Here is a 20,501-nt window from a genome sequence, read left to right as displayed (position 1 = left end):
TCCTCCCCCTCTCCCACTCCCACTCTCCCTCTCTTCCTCTCCCACTCTCGCGCTCTCCTTCTCCCGTTCTCCCTCTTCCCCTCTTCCACTCTCCTTTTCCTCTCCCACTCTCCTCTTGCTCTCCCTCTTCCACTCTCCCTCTCTTCCTCTCCCACTCTCCGGCTCTCCTTCTCCCGCTCCACCGCTCCCTCTCTCACCCTCCCCCTCTCCCCCTCTTCCCTCTCCACTCTGCCCCACTCCCACTCTCCTTTTTCGCACTCTCCTACTCTCCATTTCTCTCTCTCTCGCTCCCACCTCTCCCGCTCGCACCTCTTCCGCTCCCCGCTCTCCCTCTCCCTCTCCCAGACTCCCCCTCCACCTCCCGCTCTCCCCCTCTCCCACTCCCACTCCCCCAAACCCCATCTTCCTGTCCCCCTCTCCAACTCTCACTCTCTGACTCCAACTTTCCCACTCTCCCTCTCCCCCTCTCCCCCTCCCCCCTCCCTCTCCCCCCCCCTCCCACTCCCACTCTCCCTCTCTTCCTCTCCCACTCTCGCGCTCTCCTTCTCCGGCTCTCCCTCTCCCCCTCTCTCTCTCTCCTGTTCCACTCTCCCTCTCTTCCTCTCCCACTATCCCTCTCCCCCTCTCCCCCTCTCCTCCTCCCCCTCTTCCCTCTCCCCTCAGCCCCACTCGCACTCTCCCTTTTCGCACTCTCCTACTCTCCCTTTCCCTCTCTCTTGCTCCCCCGTCTCCCGCTCCCTCCCCTCTCCCTCCCTCCCTCCCTCTCTCCCTCTCCCTCTCCCACTCTCCCCATCTCCCACTTTCCCCTCTCCCCCTCCTCCTCTCCCACTCTCCCTCTCTCATACTCCTTCTCTCCCTCTCCCTCTCGTGCTCTCCTTCTCTCCCTCTCTCCGTCTCCCCCTCTCCCACTCTCCCCTCCCCCCCGCCCCCTCTGTCCCACTCTGTCTCTGCCCCTCCCACTCTCCCCAACTTCCATTCTCCCTTTTCCCCCCTCCCCGTCCAACCCTCCTCCACTCCTACTCTCCCTCTCTTCCTCTCCCACTCTCCCCCACTCCCATTCTCCCTTTTCCAATCTCCCACTCTTCCTCTCCCACTCTCCCACTCTTCCTCTCCCACTCTCCCACTCTCCTTCTCCCCTCCTTCTCCCTCTCCCCCTCCCCCTCTCCCGCTCTCTCCCTCCTCCTTTCCCACTCCCACTCTCACTTTTTCCCTCTCCTGCTCTCCCTCTTCCACTCCCCCACTCTCCCTCTATCACTTTCCCACTCTCCCCCTCTCCCTCTCCCCGATCCCACTCTACCTCTCCCACACTCCCTCTCTCTCTCCCTCTCTCCCCATCTCCCCCTCTCTCCCTCCTCCTCTCCCACTATCCCTCTCTCATACTCCTTCTCTCCCTCTCCCTCACCCTCTTCTTCTTTCTCTCTCTCTCCCCCTCTGTCCCTCACTCCCTCTCTCCCTCTCCCTCCTCCCCCTCTCCCCCTCTCTCCCTCTCCCCCTTTCTCCCTCTCACCTCCCCCTCTCCCCCTCTCTCCCTCTACCACTTTCTCCCTCTCACCTCCCCCTCTCTCATACTCCTTCTCTCCCTCTCGCTCTCCATCTTCCTTTCCCATTCCATATCTCCCTCTCTCCAGTTCTGCCACTCTCACTCTCCCTCTCCCACTCTCCCCATCTCCCACTCTCCCCTCTCCCCTCTCCCAGTCCTCCTCTCCCACTCTCCCTCTCTTATACTCCTTCTCTCCCTCTCCCTCTCTCTCTCTCTCCCTCTCCCACACTCCCTCTCCCATTCTCCTTCTCTCCCTCTCTCCCTCTCTCCCTCTCCCCCTCTCCCACTCTCCCCTCCCCCCTCGCCCCTTCTGCCCCACTCTGTCTCTGCCCCTCCCACTCTCCCCCACTTCCATTCTCCCTTTCCCCCCTCCCCGTCCAACCCTCCTCCACTCCTACTCTCCCTCTCTTACTCTCTCACTCTCCCCCACTCCCATTCTCCCTTTTCCAATCTCCCTCTCCCACTCTCCCTTTTCGCACTCTCCCACTCTCCCTCTCTCCCGTTCCCCCCTCCCACTCCCCGCTCTCCCTCACCCTCATCCTCTCCCCCTCTCCCTCGCCCACTCTCCCACTCTCTCTCTCCCTCCCCCTCTCCCACTCCCACTCTCCCTTTTCCCCTCTCCCATTCTCCCTTTCCCCTCTCCTGCTCTCCCTCTTCCACTCTCCCACTCTCCCTCTATCACTCTCCCACTCTCCCTCTATCACTCTCCCTCTATCACTCTCCCACTCTCCCTCTATCACTCTCCCTCTCTCCCTCTCACCCTCTCACCCTCTCTCCCTCTCCTACTCTCCCTTTTCCCCTCTCCCCACTCCCACTCTCCCTCTTCCAATCTCCCTCTATCACTCTGTCACTCTCCCTCTCTCCCTCTCTCCCTCTCCCCTCTCCCCCTCCTCCTCTCCCACTCTCCCTCTCTCATACTCCTTCTCTCCCTCTCCCTCTCGTGCTCTCCCTCTCTCTCTCTCCCTCTCCCACACTCCCTCTCCCCCTCTCCCTGTCTCCCTCTCTCATACTCCTTCTCTCCCTCTCCCTCTCCATCGCTCCTTCTCTCCAGTTCTCCCTCTCCCACTCTCCCGCTCCCGCTCTCACCCTCTCCCCCTCTTCCACTCTCCCTCTCTTCCTCTCCCACTCTTGTGCTCTCCTTCTCCCGCTCTCCCTCTTCCTCTCTTCCACTCTCCTTCTTTTCCTCTCCCACTCTCCGGCTCTCCTTCTCCCGCTCCCCCTCTCCCCCTCACCCTCTCACCCTCTCACCCTCCCCCTCTCCCCCTCTTCCCTCTCCACTCTGCTCCACTCCCACTCTCCCTTTTCTCACTCCCCTACTCTTCCTTTCCCCCTCTCTCGCTCCCACCTCTCCCTCTCCCTGCTCTCCCTCTCCCCGCTCTCCCTCTCTCCCGCTGTCCCTCTCCCTCTCCTAGACTCCCCCTCCCCCTCACCCACTCGGCCTCTCCTCCTCCCCCTCCCACTCTCCCACTCTCACTGTCCTACTCCCAGTCCCTCAATCCCCCTCTCCCTGTCCCCCTCTCCAACTCTCACTCTCTGACTCCAACTTTCCCACTCTCCCTCTCCCCTTTCCCTATCCCCCTCTCTCTAACTGTCTCACTCTCTCTCCCCCACTCCCCGTCTCCCTGTCCCCCTCTCCCACTTTCCCTCTCCCCTCCCTCGTCCTCCCTTTCACTCTCTCTCCCCCTCTGCCCGTGTTCCTCTCCCGCTCTCCCACTCTGCCCCACACCCACTCTCCATTTTTGCACTCTTCCCCTCTCCCGCGCCCCAATCTCCCTCTCTCCCGCTCTCCCTCTCCCTCTCCCACTCCCCCTCTCCCATTCTCCTTCTCTTCTTCTCCCTCTCTCCCCTCTCCACCTCCCCTTCCCCCCTCCCACTCCCACTCTCGCTCTCTTCCTCTCCCACTCCCGCACTCTCCTTCTCCCACTCTCCCTCTCCTCCTCTCTCGCTCTCCCTGTTCAACTCTCCCTCTTTTCCTCTCCCACTCTCCGGCTCTTCTTCTGCTCTCCCTCTTCCATACTCCCTCTCCCCCTCCCCCTCTTCCCTCTCCCCTCTGCCCCACTCACACTCTCCCTTTTCGCACTCTTCTACTCTCCTTTTCCCCCTCTCCCTCTCCCTCTCCCTCTCCCAGACTCCCCCTCCCCCTCTCCACCTCTTCTCTTCCACCTCTCCCCTTCTCCCTCTCTTCCCCTCACACCTCTGCCCCTCTCCCCCTCCTCCTTTCCCCCTCTCCCTCTTTCTCTCTCCCACTCACCCTCTCTCTCTCCCCCCCTCCCTCTCTCTCCTCTCCCATCTCACCTCTCCCCCTCCCCCTCTCCCCTTCCCCTCTGCCCCACTCCCACTCTCCCTTTTCGCACTCTCCTAGTCTCCCTTTCCCCCTCTCTCGCTCCCCCGTCTCCCGCTTCCTCCTCTCCCGCTACCCGCTCTCCCTCTCTCCTGCTCTCCCAATCCCTCCCCCCTCCCCTCCTCCCCCCTCCTCACCCACTCTCCCTCTCCCCCTCCCACTCTCCCACTCTCACTCTCCCCCCTCCCTCTCCCACTCTCCCTCTCCCATTCTCCTTCTCCCCCTCTCCCCCTCTCCGCTCTCCCCTCTCCCACTCTCCCTCTCTCATACTCCTCTCCCTCTCCCTGTCGTGCTCTCACTCCCTCTCTCTCCCTCTCCCACACTCCCCTTACCCATTTTCCCTCTCTCCCTCTCTCCCTCTCTCCCTCTCTCCCTCTCTCCCTCTCCCCTCACCCCCTCTCCCGCACCCCACTCTCCCTCTCTCCCGGTCTCCCTCTCCTTCTCCCAGACTCCCTCTCCCGCTCTGACTCCCCCCACTCTCCCTCTCCCATTCTCCTTCTCTCTCTCTCTCTCTCTTCTTCCCTCTGTCTCTCCCTCTCCCTCTCTCCCCCTCCCTATCCATCTTGCTCTCCCCTCTCTCCCACTCTCCTACTTTCGCTCTCCCCGTCCCTCCTCTCCCTATCTCCCCCTCTCCCCCTCTCTCCCTCCCCCCCTCCCCCTCTCCCCATCTCTCCCTCTCCCCCACTCCACCTCTCCCTCTCTCCCTTTCACCCTCTCCCACTCTCCCGCTCACACTCCCCCCTCACCTTCTCCCCTATCCCCCTCTCCCCTCCTCTCCTCCTTTCCTCCTCTCACCCTCTCCCCCTTCCCGCTCTCCTCCTCTCCCACTCTCCCACTCTCCCTTTTTGCACTCTCCCACTCTCCCTCTCCCCTTCTTCGGATCCCCCCTCTCCCACTCGCCGCTCTCCCTCTCCCAGACTCCCCCTCCCAGTCTCCCTCTCTCCCCTTCTCCCTCACCCTCTCCCCTTCTTCCCCTCTCCCTCATCCTCACCCCTTCTTCCCTTCTCCCTCACCCTCTCCCCCTCACCCACTCTCCCTCTCCCTCTCCTACTTCCCCCTTGCACTCCCCCATCACCCTGTCCCAGTCTCCCAGTCTCCCTCTCCCCCACTCCCACTTTTCCCACTCTCCTACTTTCTCTGTCCCTCTCCCTCTCCCACTCTCCCTCTCCCACTTCCACTCTCTCCCCCACTCCCACTTCCCCTCTTCCTCTGCCACTCTCCCTCTCCCATTCCCTCCCCATCTCTCACTCTCTCTCTCTCTCTCTCTCTCTCTCTCTCTCTATCCTCCCCCCCCCCACACTCTCCCACACTCCCAGGTTTTTGCACTGTAGTGTAATTTGTGGGGATATGCCAAGTGGATGTGATCAATATTGTTGCGATTTTTTTCTTGTTCTTTCTGGAATTGTGCTCTTCTGACCTTCCCTTCATTGAGAATATGGAACAGTACAGCACAGAAACAGGCCCTTCAGCCCACAGTGTCTTTGCTCAGCATGATACAATATTAAATGACTCCCTTCAGCCTGCATGTGATCCATATCCCAGCTTGGTGGGCATATCTGTCTAAAAACTCTTGAATGCCACTTTTGTATCTGCTTCCATCACCAACCATGGCAGCCTGTTCCAGACACCTCGCAGTCTGTATTAAAAAAATGCCCAGCACATCTTCTTTAAACTTTCGCCCTCTCACAAAGCAATATCCTTATGTATGTGCCATTTCCATACTGTTTTTGTACTGTCTACTCAATGCCTCTATAATTTAACAACTCTTCTATTAGGTCTCCCCTCAGCCTCTGACTTTCTAGAGAAAACACAAGTTTATCCAACCTCTCCTCATAGCTCACACCTTCTAATCCAGGCAGCATCTTGGTAAACCTCTTTTGCACACATTCCAAAACCTTCACACCCTTCCTGTAATGGTGTGTCAAGAATTGCATGCAATATTCTACGTAGTGTCTAACTAAGTTCTATAGAGCTACACCATACTTCCAGACTCTCATGCTGATTTGCCCTGACCAACGAAGAGAAGCAAGTCATCTTTATCACTCTGAATGCTTGTGTTGCCAAATTCAGGGAGCTGTGGACTTGGACCCGAAAATCTCTCTACACATTAATGCTGTTAAAAGTCCTGCCATCAACTGTGTACATTTGACTTCCCAAACTGCAACACCTCACGCTGATTTACACTCGTCATTGATTTACACATTTATATTGGATGTCGTCTGTCATGCAAGTGCCCTGACTTTCTCTTCAGGAAATGATCTTGTTGCTATAGTAAGCAACAATTTTCCCCAATGTACATAGAGATACACATCCAACAGCAGATGATGTGAGGACAGCCTCTTATTGCATGAAGCAGGTGTAGTCACACTCAAGATATGGTCCTGAACCCCACATCTCAGCACCAAGTGGCTGCACTCATCCTTGCCGAGACTTTGTATTCAGCACTGTACCACAGAGCAGTTAGATCACTTGAACCTGGTTGTTGCTGCAAGACAGTGGTGGTGGTGGACCACGCTGAAGGTGTCCTTCCCTGGTCCTTAAATGCCGAAAGCTGCTGGTTAGAGCTGACAGAATGCAGAACGAAAATAGTACATTATTAACAACAATTATAAACATTATTTAAAGAAAAAGACTTAAAACATTTGCAACTTTATGAACTACAAATGCAAACTATTCTAGCAAGTGTTAATATCAGAAACATTTAAAACCTCCAAAAAAGTACCAAATCTCTACATGCTGCCTTAGTTAACAACTGTCAAAGGTTCAAAGGGCCAATTTAATGTCAGAGAAATGTATACAATATACATCCTGAACAACAGGAATTCTGCAGATGCTGGAAATTCAAGCAACATACATCAAAGTTGCTGGTGAACGCGGCAGGCCAAGCAGCATCTGTAGGAAGAGGTGCAGTCGACGTTTCAGGCCGAGACCCTGACGAAGTCCTGACGAAGGTCTCGGCCTGAAACGTCGACTGCACCTCTTTCTATAGATGCTGCTTGGCCTGCTGCGTTCACCAGCAACTTTGATATAATATACATCCTGAAATGCTTTTTCTTCACAAACATCCACGAAAACAGAGAAGTGCCCCAAAGAATGAACGATAGTTAAATGTAACCCCAAAGTCTCCCCAGCTCCCCTCCCTCCTGCATGTAAGCGGCAGTGATCAACAATCCGCCCACGCCCCCCCACCGGCAAAAAATACAGCAATCATCGGCACCACCACCGAGCACTCAAGCGTGAGCAAAGCAATAGCAAAGACACAGACCTGCAGTTACCCCCAAAGACTTCATGTTTCACCCGGAATTCAACATTCTGTGGGTTCTCTGTCTCCCTAATAAGGGAGAAAAAGGTGTCCCTATTTTCCCAGCAAGCAGGGAGACATAACAACTCGCTGGTTTACGATGTTGAAAGTCTGTTACATCACTTTTTTCAAGCTCTGTGCCTGAAGATCGCAAAGATCCCATGTCTTCAGGCCCACAGCAGCAGATTTTCTGACTCCCCCGACAACACATGGGTCTCCTGCCGTGACACCGACCCTCGATCCACCCGTCTCCAGAGCCCTGAGACCCTAGGCTTCCAAATCCGAGCCGGATTCTTAGGCCGAGCCCTTGGCGTGCTGAACAACGGCCAGTTATGAAACCCTGAGAGCGGGTCCCATTCCTTCAAAGAACCAAAGTCAGTGTGTAACTCCAGGTCAGGGTCTTCAAAAGAACCCTGAAAGGGAAAAATAAAGATATTAAAAACAGAAATAGAGCTGTTTCCAAAGATGCAAGCAAAGGAGTCGCCATTTAGCACATCTTAACTTCGCTCCATTTATTTCCAGGTTTTTATATTTTATTAAATGTTAGTGAATTTTGTAAATTATCAAGTTGGATTTTGCAGTAATGTGTGACATTACAAAGTGCGAATTGTGCAGCTATGTGGTAAAGCTTATATACAACAGCACTGAAAAGAAAAGATGGGTATTAACTCGTATTTCTGCTCTTGGTTCCTGTTACCTGATAACTCGTGGGCAGTCTCTGTCAGCACTGTCTCCGGTCTGCAATCCTGTGCAATGCCCTTGGGGCCAGAAAGCATTTACTGGATACCTAGGATCTGATAAAACCAAGTGGGAGGTAAGCCAAATTTGTAAACCTGACTTTCACTTTCATGCTCAGTTGAATCTTTGATCTCTCAAGGCTCTGGGACCATGAATCATTTCCCTGCCTCTTAGAACACCTAGGGTCCCACTTGCTACGATTACGCTCTTTGATTCAAACAAGAGTGTCCAATTTCCTGCAGCAGCCTGTGTGTGAGAATCATGGTCCCTTCTGAACTGTGGGATGCACTAAGTTTGCGGTACTTGTCCAACTCAGAGCCATAGGCTGCATTTTACTTTCAAGCTCAACAAGACTTCTGAATCATAGAATCATACAGCAAGGCAACAGGCTTTATGGCCCAAATGGCCCATGCCAACCAAGGTTCCCATCTAAGCAAGTTCCATTTGGCTGTAACCTTCTGAACCCATGATACCCAAATCTTTTTTTGGGTTATTGTCCCCTTGGCTCCCAGACTACACCCCCAGCACATCTCTCTCTCTTTTTGGCCATTACATGAAAACGATAAAGAATTTTGATTTACGATGCACAGCGAAAGAAAATAGGAACTACATGTTCAAAGAAGTGACAAATAATTACAAATAAAATTTAAAGCTACAAATAAAATTATTTAATTATAGTAAAAACAATTTTCATTTACAATTTTGGAGCATACATTAGTTTTCCAAGTACTCACTTCATTGCTTTTTCACCTTTCAGTGAGATGGATGGGTTTGATGTGATATCAGCTTTTCAACATCAGGCTGAATGTCACTTAAAAGGAGTCTCCATTCCCAATGTTCCATAACTTGCACTCTGTTTCGTTTGTTTGAAGGAAGTTGGGGACTGCAGTGAAACCTTGCCGTTAATTATGATGTAGGGGTCTTTCTAGGAGGCGCTCATGGAGTAAGGTACACTTTGGCTTTGCTCCATTCCCTTTACTTTTTTTTTTAAACCCGTAACCACCCTTATTCATTTTCTTTAAACCTACACTAAAGGGTTTATATACAGTTTTTTAACTTTGATTTTAAGTTGTTGGAAATGGCAACTCTCAGACGAAGCGACGTTAAAAACGGCAAAGATTCCGACGGCAAGGAAAGAAAGAATGGAGACCCTAAATCATCTACGGATATCCCATTAACTTTTGACACAATTTCGAACCTTCTAGGTGAAAAATTCAACCGTCAAGATGAAAAATTTAACCACAGGTTTTCAGCGATGGAAGGAGTTTTAAAGACGGTTGAAGATAATCTCAGGTCATTTAGACTCGAATTTGAACAACAACAAACGAGAATCTCAGAACTCGATGAAGCTGCTCAGCAAAGGGATTGAAAGACTGAAACTTTGGAGCAAAATTTATCTTCGATATCTCAAATGTTGGAACGTTATGAATCCAAGATTATCGACCTTGAAAATCGCTCCCGGAGACAAAATTTGCGGATAATCAGACTTACTGAAGGCGTTGAGAAGAGGGATCCGGTTAAATTATTTTCTCAATTCTTAATGGACGTGTTTGGACTGGAAGTCTTGGATACCCCTCTATTAATTGACCAGGCCTGCCGTATTCCTTTTGCCAAACCAACCGTAGGTTCTAAACCAAGAGTTGTTATTATTCGGTTTCACTACGTTCACATCAAGGATCATCTGATGCGAGCTGCTCGAAGAAGAATAATGATTGAATTTCAAAGTTTCAGATTTCATTTGGTTGAGGACTTCAGTCCCGAAGTTTTAAGGGAACGGATAGCTTTTAAACCAATGTCTTCGAAGAAGGAAGTCTGAGAATCGGAGTGGGAGTGCAGAGGAAACCATTTTTGAATTTTTCAGGGTTTTTTTCCATCGGCGTTCAGAGAGGCGGGACTGCACAGGCGTGTGACATTGGGCAATGAAGTGCAGAATATTTAAAAGGACAGAAATCCTGCTTCGGGTTTAATTCGAAGAAGGAAGTCTGAGAATCGGAGCGGGAGTGCGGAGGAAGCCATTTTTGAATTTTTCAGTTTTTTTTTCCATCGGCGTTTAGAGAGGCAGGACTGTGCAGGCATGTGACATCGGGCAGTGAAGCGCGGAAGATTTAAAAGGGATAGAGCCTCATACAGTGGGCAGCATAGTTTGCGGACGGTGGAGTGAGCTGGGAGCAGAGTGAAGGCTTAAGGGCTTCGGCTCAACGGGCTTAGGTGGAAACGGGCGAGGCGAGGAAGGTTTGGTATTCATTTTTTGTTGTTATTTCAGGAGAGGGGCAGTATGAGTGTGAGGGCAGTTTGTTGTTCTCAGTGCCGGATGTGGGAGGCCCTGGAGTCTCCAAGCCTCCCGGACGTCCACATCTGTGCCAGGTGCGCCGAGATGCAGCTCATAACGGACCGCATTAGGGAACTGGAGCTGCAGCTCGATGACCTTCATCCGGTCAGGGAGAGTGAGGAGTTGATAGAGAGGAGTTACAGGCAGGTGGTCACACCGGGGCCACGGGAGGCAGACAAGTTGGTCATGGTTAGGAAGGGGAAGGGGAAGAGTCAAGTAACAGAGAGTACCCCGGTGGCTGTGCCCCTTGACAATAGGTACTCCTGTTTGAGTACTGTTGGGGGGGGGACAGTGGCCGTGCCTCCGGCACAGAGTCCGGCCCTGTAGCTCAGAAGGGTAGGGAGAGGAAGAGGAGGGAAGTTGTAATAGGGGACTCGACAGTAAGGGGGTCAGATAGGCGATAATGTGAATGCAGTCCAGAGACCCGGATGGTAGTTTGCCTCCCTGGTGCCAGGGTCCGGGATATTTCTGATCGCGTCCAAGTGGGAGGTTGAGGAGCCAGAGGTCGTGGTACATATAGGAACCAATGAGTTAGGTAGGAAAAGGGAAGAGGTCCTAAATGGAGAATATAGGGAGTTAGGAAGGGAGTTGAGAAAAAGGACCACAAAGGTAGTAATCTCAGGATTACTGCCTGTGCCACGCGACAGTGAGAGTAGGAATGCAATGACATGGAGGATAAATGCGTGGCTGAGGGATTGGAACATGGGGCAGGGAATCAGGTTTTTGGATCATTGGGACCTCTTTTGGCACAGGTATGACCTGTTAAAAAGGGCGAGTTACACTTGAATCCCAGGGGGAACAATATCCTGGCGGGGAGATTTGCGACGGCTACTGAGGTGACTTTAAACTAGAATGGTTGTGGGGTGGGAATCAAATTAAAGAGGCTAGGCGTGAGGAGGTTAGTTCACAACAGGGGGATGGGAACAAGTGCAGAGAGACAGAGCGGTGTAAAATGAGGGTAGAAGCAAAAAGTAGTAAGGTGAAAAGTAAAAGTGGCAGGCCGGCAAATCCAGGGCAAAAATCAAAAAGGGCCACTTTTCAACATAATTGTATAAGGGCTAAGAGTGTTGTAAAAGCGAGCCTGAAGGCTTTGTGTGTCAATGCAAGGAGCATTCGTAACAAGGTGGATGAATTAAAAGTACAGATTGTTATTAATGAATATGATATAGTTGGGATCACAGAGACATGGCTTCAGGGTGACCAGCGATGGGAGCTCAACATTTAGGGATATTCAATATTCAGGAGGGATAGACATGAAAGAAAAGGAGGTGGGGTAGCATTGCTGGTTAGAGAGGAGATTAACGCAATAGAAAGGAAGGACATTAGCCGGGAGGATGTGGAATTGATGTGGGTAGAGCTGCATAACACTAAGGGACAGAAAATTCTGTTGGGAGTTGTGTACAGGCCACCTAATAGTAGTAGTGAGGTTGGGGATGGTATTAAACAGGATATTAGAAATGTGTGCAATAAAGGAACAGCAGTTATAATGGGTGACTTCAATCTACATATAGATTAGGTGAACCAAATGGGTAAGGGTGCAAAGGAAGAGGATTTCTTGGAATGTATGCGGGATGGTTTTTTGAACCAACATGTCGAGGAACCAACTAGAGAGCAGGCTATTCTAGACTGGGTATTGAGCAATGAGGAAGGGTTAATTAACAGTCTTGTCATGAGAGGCCCCTTGGGTAAGAGTGGCCATAATATGGTGGAATTCTTTATTAAGATGGAGAGTGACATAGTTAATACAGAAACAAAGGTTCTGAGCTTAAAGAAGGGTAACTTTGAAGGTATGAGACGTGAATTAGCTAAGATAGACTGGCAAATGACACTTAAAGGGTTGACGGTGGATATGCAATGGCAAGCATTTAAAGATCGCAGGATGAACTACAACAATTCTTCATCCCAGTTTGGCAAAAGGATAAATCAAGGAAGGTAGTGCACCCGTGGCTGACAAGGGAAATTAGGGATAGTATCAATTCCAAAGAAGCAGCATATAAATTAGCCAGAAAAAGTGGCTCACCTAAGGACTGGGAGAAATTCAGAGTCCGGCAGAGGAGGACAAAGGGCTTAATTAGGAAGGGGGAGAAAGATTATGAGAGAAAACTGGCAGGGAACATAAAAACTGACTGTAAAAGCTTTTATAGATATGTGAAAAGAAAAAGATTGGTTAAGACAAATGTAGGTCCCCTACAGACAGAAACAGGTGAATTGATTATGGGGAGCAAGGACATGGCAGACCAATTGAATAACTACTTTGGTTCTGTCTTCACTAAGGAGGACATAAATAATCTTCCGGAAATAGTAGGGGACAGAGGGTCCAGTGAGATGGAGAAACTGAGGGAAATGCATGTTAGTAGGGAAATGGTGTTACGTAAATTGAAGGGATTAAAGGCAAATAAATCCCCAGGGCCAGGTGATCTGCCTCCCAGAGTGCTTAAGGAAGTAGCCCAAGAAATAGTGGATGCATTAGTGATAATTTTTCAAAACTCTTTAGATTCTGGACTAGTTCCTGAGGATTGCAGGGTGGCTAATGTAACCCCACTTTTTAAAAAAGGAGGGAGAGAGAAACCGGGGAATTATAGACCGGTTAGCCTGACATCGGTGGTGGGGAAAATGCTAGAGTCAGTTATCAAAGATGTGATAACAGCACATTTGGAAAGCGGTGAAATCATCGGACAAAGTCAGCATGGATTTGTGAAAGGAAAATCATGTCTGACGAATCTCAAAGAATTATTTGAGGATATAACTAGTAGAGTGGATAGGGGAGAACCAGTGGATGTGGTATATTTGGATTTTCAAAAGGCTTTTGACAAGGTCCCACACAGGAGATTAGTGTGCAAACTTAAAGCACACGGTATTGGAGGTAAGGTCTTGATGTGGATAGAGAATTGGTTGGCAGACAGGAAGCAAAGAGTGGGAATAAACGGGACCTTTTCAGAATGGCAGGCAGTGACTAGTGGGGTACCGCAAGGCTCAGCGCTGGGACCCCAGTTGTTTACAATATATGTTAATAACTTAGATGAGGGAATTAAATGCAGCATCTCCAAGTTTGCGGATGACACGAAGCTGGGCGGCAGTGTTAGCTGTGAGGAGGATGCTAAGAGGATGCAGGGTGACTTGGATTGGTTAGGAGAGTGGGCAAATTCATGGCAGATGCAATTTAATGTGGATAAATGTGAGGTGGCAAAAACAGGAAAACAGATTATTATCTGAATGGTGGCCGATTAGGAAAAGGGGAGGTGCAACGAGACCTGGGTGTCATTATACACCAGTCATTGAAAGTGGGCATGCAGGTACAGCAGGCGGTGAAAAAGGCGAATGGTATATTGGCATTCATAGCAAGAGGATTTGAGTACAGGAGTAGGGAGGTACTACTGCAGTTGTACAAGGCCTTGGTGAGACCACACCTGGAGTATTGTGTGCAGTTTTGTTCCCCTAATCTGAGAAAGACATCCTTGCCATAGAGGGAGTACAAAGAAGGTTCACCAGATTCATTCCTGAGATGGCAGGACTTTCATATGATGAAAGACTGGATCAACTAGGCTTATACTCGTTGGAATTTAGAAGATTGAGGGGGGATCTTATTGAAACGTATGAAATCCTAAAGGGATTGGACAGGCTAAATGCAGGAAGATTGTTCCCGATGTTGGGGAAGTCCAGAACGAGGGGTCACAGTTTGAGGATAAAAGGGAAGCCTTTTAGGACCGAGATTAGGAAAAACTTCTTCACACAGGGAGTGGTGAATCTGTGGAATTCTCTGCCATAGGAAACAGTTGAGGCCAGTTCATTGGCTATATTTAAGAGGGAGTTAGATTTGGCCCTTGTGGCTAAAGGGATCAGGGGGTATGGAGGAAAGGCTGGTACAGGGTTCTGAGTTGGATGATCAGCCATGATCACACTGAATGGCGGTGCAGGCTCGAAGGGCCGAATGGCCTACTCCTGCACCTATTTTCTATGTTTCTATGTTTCTGCGTCTTCAGAATTTTTTCAAAAAGGCTTCAAACCAGCTCTCCTTTACCCTGCTCATCTGAGAGCTGTCCTTCCCAATAATTCCCACTGTCTCTTTAAATCCCCGATCGAAGATCAAAAATTTCTCGATGAACTCAGTTTGCCTCCTAAGATCTAATTATTTTACTGCTTTTTTTCATTTTTGTTCCTTTTGGGGTTTTTTTGTTAGTAATAGATATACAGATTTAGATCTTTGATAATCTGAGGGTTTAGGTTCTTGGTCTGTAGTGCAAGGTATTTTTTTAATATACTTTTCGATTAAAGTTTTTCTTACTTGATGACTGTTTTTCTTTAATTTCTAGTTTTATTCTTACTTTCTCTGCTTTTGAAGGTAATTAAGTAGAAAACTCAGGGCTTAATTTTGTGTTTGAAAGGTTTGGGGAAGTATTTGGTTCTTTTCGTCTCTTTACATTTCAAGATGGCGTTCATGCCTTTCTTCCCCTACGCTGTTTTTTCTATCTAGTTACATCATTTTCTTATTGTTTCGATTTGAAAAGTACTAACAATATTAATTGATGCTTGGTTTTTTTTTAAAAAAAGTACTAATAAGATGATATTTTCTCCTGTGTTTTCAATAACTAGCTTTCATTTATTTGGATTAATTTTTTTTGGGGTGTTTTTTTTTCATATAAGTATACATCTTTTGGGCTGCCTTTCAGAAAGATGGGGTTAGATTTAGTGTTAGATTACTTTCTAGCTTCTCTTTGCCTTTTTTCTGGGTCTTTATGGGTTGGGTGTGGGGGTCTTCCTATTTTTAGTCTAGTTTTTTCAAAGAGGCTAACTTGCAACTACAAATATGTCCGAAATGTCATAACTTCCAGTTCCTCTTCAAGCCTTTTTTCCCTTTCCACAGCCATGAATTTCTACTCTAGTTTACTTTACATAAAAAATGGTTAACTTTAGTAATATGCATAAGATTATTAATTTTGTTTCGTGGAATACAAACGGTTTAAACCACCCGATTAAACGGAAATTTTTTTTAATGTATTCCACAGAATGAACGCTCACATTATTTTTGCACAAGAAACTCATGCGAGGATAATCAGCATTTTTTTAGGTTTTGGCAGGGTCAACAATATCATAAAGAACATAGTATAGTACAGCACAGTACAGGCCCTTCGGCCCACATTGTTGTGCGGACCCTCAAACCCTGCCTTCCATATAACCCCCCACCTTAAATTCCTCTATATACCTGTCTCTTAAATTTCACTAGTGTACCTGCCTCCACCACTGACTCAGGCAGTGTATTCCCCGCACCAACCACTCTCTGAGTTAAAAACCTTCCTCTAATATCCCCCTTGAACTTCCCACCCCTTACATTAAAGCCATGTCCCCTTGTATTGAGCAGTGGTGCCCTGGGGAAGAGGCACTGGCTACCCACTCTATCTATTCCCCTTAATATCTTGTATACCTCTATCATGTCTCCTCTCATCCTCCTTCTCTCCAAAGAGTAAAGCCCTAGCTCCCTTAATCTCTGATCATAATCCATACCCTCTAAACCAGGCAGCATCCTGGTAAATCTCCTCTGTACCCTTTCCAATGCTTCCACATCCTTCCTTTAGTAAGGTGACCAGAGTTGGACACAGTACTCCAAGTGTGACCTAACCAGAGTTTTATAGAGCTGCATCGTTACCTCGCGACTCTTAAATTCTATCCCTCGACTTATGAAAGCACCCCATAAGCTTTCTTAACTACCCTATCTACGTGTGAGGCAACTTTCAGGGATCTGTGGACATGTACCCCCAGATCGCTCTGCTCCTCCACACTGGGTGTGGCACAGGGTGGATGTGGCAAAGTTGTTTCCCATGATGGGGGAGTCTGGTACAAGAGGGCATGACTTAAGGATTGAAGGGCGCCCATTCAGAACAGAAATGCAAAGAAAGTTTTTTAGCCAGTGGGTGGTAAATCTATGGAATTTGTTGCCACGGGCGGCAGTGAAGACCATGTCATTGGGTGTATTTAAAGCAGAGATTGATAGGTATCTGAGTAGCCAGGGCATCAAAGGTTATGGTGAGAAGGCGGGGAGTGGGACTAAATGGGAGAATGGATCAGCTCATGAAAAAATGGCGGAGTAGACCTGATGGGCCGAATGGCTGACTTCTGCTCCTTTGTCTTATGTCTTATGTCTTAACAACTTCAGTATTCATCACCCTTTTCGATCTTATGTTGCAGCTCATCCTGTTGACTGCAATTTTGCCCTATCATCAGCCTCTCCTTGCTAGCAGTGTTACTACACACTGTCTCTGTTTGTAAACCAACTACCTCATCCTCAGCCCTATTAGTCTGGTTCCTATCCTCCTGCCAAATTAGTTTAAACCCTCCCAAACAGCTCTTGCAAACCTGCCTGCAAGGACATTGGTTCCCCGCAGGTTCAGATTATTTGATCACAGCAGAAGATTGAGGTAATACATGGGCAAAACAATAACAAAATGCTAAAACGTGTTACAGAGAAAGTGTACTGCAGTCAGACAATTCAGACAATAAGGTGCAAGGGTCATGACAAAGTAGATTGTGAGGTAAGAGTCCATCTTTAATCAGTTCAAGAGTCTTAGTATAACTGTGGGATGGAAGATACCTTGATCCTATCTTCCTCTTTGTGGGAGAGCGAAGAAGAGAGTATGATCATGGTTGTGGGCGTTTTTGATTGTGTCGTGTGTTTTTTGACACAGTGGGAAAAGTCCATGGAGCCCATGGGGGTGGAGTAGGCTGTGTCTATAACTGCAATAAGCACGGTTGTGTTTGTAAGCCATCTGATGAACGAATACTTGTTAGTATTGAAGTGTGTTTCTTCATCCTCACAGATGTATGATGCCACCTGCTTGGTAAAATCCTACTCGGGACCTCTCCTGGACATTCTCATTGACCAAGGAAAGGATGATCAGTTCTTGGTTGCAGGGCAGTTGCTCCCTGATAATTTCATCAAGGTGTGCACTGAAAAGAAGATCCCTGTTGTTTTTCGGCTGCAGGAGGCAAGTGTTGCAGGGTTCATTAAACATGCTGGCTTTGTGTGACTGAAGCCAAGTCATGTCACCATGTCAGAACATTTCACTGCCATAACATGCAGCATTTGCGCTGTATTCTTTTTGATAGTTGTTTTTGGACTTCTGGTGGCATCCAGTGGTTTAAAAAAAACTCTAAAGTTGGGAAATAAAAAGATACAACAGTTTGAGAAAGTGGGATAGATTATGTTATTGAACTGTAGTACCTTCAGCACTAAAAACTGAAGTGTTACTAAAGGACGCTGACATTTTAAAACAGCATTTTTCTGGAGGCATAGGTATTTACAACCTGCTGTTGTAGCTTTAAATATTTAATTAGTTGTGTTTAACATAATGTTGAGAAAATCCCTTATCAAAATCTCCCTCTGGTTTTAACAGTTCCCTATTTCTTTCTATCTGCAGGGATACGATCACAGTTACTACTTCATCGCATCATTTATCAGAGACCACATCAAGCACCATGCAAAGTATCTCAATGCTTAGGCACCAAAATGAATGGACATCTACGTTCTACCTTTCCATCAGAGAAGATGATAGTTCAGATGATTTAGTTTGATAACACTTGCCCTTTCCTTTCTCTATGTAGTGGCTGGCTGTACTATGTGAGTTGCTATGCCACTTGCAACTCCCCCTAGTGGGAAATCACTGTCATTGATTTGCTTTTGAAATTGTGTCATTGTCGTGTGTAAAGGAACAGACATTCTCTCTCTGGAGTAAAGTCAATTGAAACAGCAAGCTGTGCTGAGGTATTTGTATACAGCAGAGCACTGCCATCAAACCACCATTGAAATGATTTGGAGACAGCCATCTGGTTTAATGCACCTCTGGTCTATGCATTTTAATTACTTTCTGCTTGAATTTGAATTGGAACTGCACAGACTGTGCTCCAGTTGTTAGTACTTCACTCCCAGTTCAGGAGACCAGTGGACTTATACATGGTTAGCAATGACTTGTTTGGTTTGTTCACGTACATACATACATCCTCACCTCATGGATCTCACTCACTTGCATAAACACTGTGCATTACTTGGAACCTAAAGGTTCTTACTGCTGTTGCCAATTAACTGGACTTTGAAAACTCAAATTCGTTCCTCAGTCATGCTTCATTTACTTATGCCTGGCTTCTGTCACCACACCGTTTTAAAATCTGAAGAGAGAAATAATATTTTAATGCAGAATTGACCAGCAGTTACAGATATTCTGTCCTATGAATACTGTCTGTTGTATACTGACCATTGGGTAAGCCAGGTATGCCTGAATTCCTTACTTGCAAGATCAATCAAACTACGTGAAGATGTGCTGACTTCAAAGGGTATGTTCTGCATCCTTCTATTACATTCTTATCTCGTCTCCACAACCCCCTACTCCCTGCTTAGCAAAGGGAAGTTTTGCGCTTCAAAGATTTTTCTTGCTGGGCTATTTGCACTGTATCTGTAATCTACCCTTGTTTTTTTGCAACTTTCACACCACTGTCTGTCTGTGGTCATTCATTTGATTGTCCAGAGGTAGACATTATGCACACATGCCTGCCTCTCTCAAATTCCAAGCTCTGATTCTTGTATTTTTGTGGTTGTGAGATATCTATCACCAAGTAAATGAACTTGTTTTCATTTAAATTGTAGAACTGTACAATATCGGAACAGGCCCACCATATTTGGCTCACCACATCAATGCCAATTATCATACCTATTTATACAACTTACCTGCACTAATTCCCTCTCCCTTGATGCCCAGCTCATTCAAATACCTCTACAGATGCCTTTCAAATGTGGTTCCTGTTTCTGCATCCACCACCTCCTCTGTCAGTTCATTCTGGATACCACCATTTTTGGAAACATTTAACCCCTATCTCACCTTAAACTTATCTCCTCTAGTTGTAGGCACCCCTACAATGGGAAATAGACACTAGGTAGCTCTATTTATTCCCCTCAGGATTTTCAAACCCCTCAGCCGCCTCTACATCAGGGAAAACAGTCACAATCTATCTGGTCTCTCCTTGTAACTCAAGCCCCCAGTCCAGGCAACATCCTTGTGTATCTTTTTTGTACTCTGCGTAACTTAATCACCTGCTTCCTTCGGTATGAGTAGAACTGCATGTGATATTTGAAGTGTGGTATCACCAACATTTTGTACTACTACAACATGACATTCCAATTGTTGTATTCAGTCTCTTGCAAATGAAAATGAATATCGCACATCTTCACCACCTTCTACCAGACTTGCAGCTATATCTGCAACAATTCCCAGGACCCTTCCATTTATGTCCCATGTACTTCCTGCCCTGGTTTAACTTACCAAGTACATCATGTCGCACAAAATGCTGAAGGAACTCAGCAGCAGGTCAGGCAGCATTTATGAAAATGAATAAACATTTGATATTTTGGGCCAAGGCCCTTCATCAGAACTGGAAAGGAAGGGGGAAGAAGCCAGCATAAGAAGGTAGAGGGAGGACAAATTAGAATGTAATACATGATGCCAGGTGTGAGAGAGAAGGGTGAATGAAGTAAGAAGCTGGGAGTTATACAGGTCCACAATCCCTTATCCAAAATCGTTGGGGCCAGTTGCATTTCGGAATTCAGAATTTTTCGGATTTCAGATCCCCTTCCCCGCGCCCCCCCCCCACCCCCCGATATCAAAAAACACGTATGCTCAAGTCCTTTATTTAACCTGCCTCAATGTGGTGGACTTTAGGACCCGGCGGCACACCAAACCTACGCACATCCTCCAGTATACTTTAAATCATCTCTAGATTACTTATAATACCTAATACAATGTAAATGTTATGTAAATAATTGTTATACTGTATTGTTTAGGGAATAATGACAGGAAGAAATTTTATTTCCAACAAAAACATTTTATAAAACATAAAAATATACAGCTTCAAATGAACCGAATCAAGTACATGGTAAATGACTTATTGGAATAAATGTAGAACGTCACTGTCACTGTAAAACTTCAGTAACTTGTGTTTCTGTTTATTTAAATCATATACAGTGGTAGTTCTGACACTATTTTCTTCAGTAAGACGCCACACAGACACACCACGATCAAGCTTCTGCAATAACTCCACTTTCTGCGTTATTGATAGAGAAGATTCCTTCTCTTTCTCTCATTGTTACCCATAGGGGTATCTGCAGCTCTTTTTGTCATTTTCACAGTGAAATTAAACACAAAGTCAACAGTGAACACAAAATATCAGCGAACAGCAAATGCATGTGTAACCAGTACGAGAGCTGAGCCACAAC

The 20,501-nt window shown here is 47.6% G+C and overlaps 1 protein-coding gene across 2 annotated transcripts in view; it reads left to right on the top strand.

The window, feature by feature from the left end:
• Window positions 1–20,209, top strand: part of esd (esterase D/formylglutathione hydrolase) — a 125,607-nt gene extending 105,398 nt beyond the window's left edge. For both annotated transcript variants that reach the window (XM_063051303.1, XM_063051304.1), the window contains exons 7-9: window positions 7,898–7,996; window positions 17,059–17,226; window positions 17,659–20,209. In XM_063051303.1, the coding sequence (XP_062907373.1) occupies window positions 7,898–7,996; window positions 17,059–17,226; window positions 17,659–17,739 (348 nt within the window). In that variant the 3' untranslated portion in view covers window positions 17,740–20,209. The remainder of the gene's footprint in view (window positions 1–7,897; window positions 7,997–17,058; window positions 17,227–17,658) is intronic.
• The last annotated feature ends 292 nt before the right edge of the window (window positions 20,210–20,501 follow it).

Source organism: Mobula hypostoma, chromosome 6 (genome assembly GCF_963921235.1).
Source record: "Mobula hypostoma chromosome 6, sMobHyp1.1, whole genome shotgun sequence".
Taxonomy (NCBI): Eukaryota; Metazoa; Chordata; class Chondrichthyes; order Myliobatiformes; family Myliobatidae; genus Mobula; species Mobula hypostoma.
Note: the sequence above shows the minus strand (reverse complement) of the source record. Positions and strands in the feature narration are given on the sequence as shown.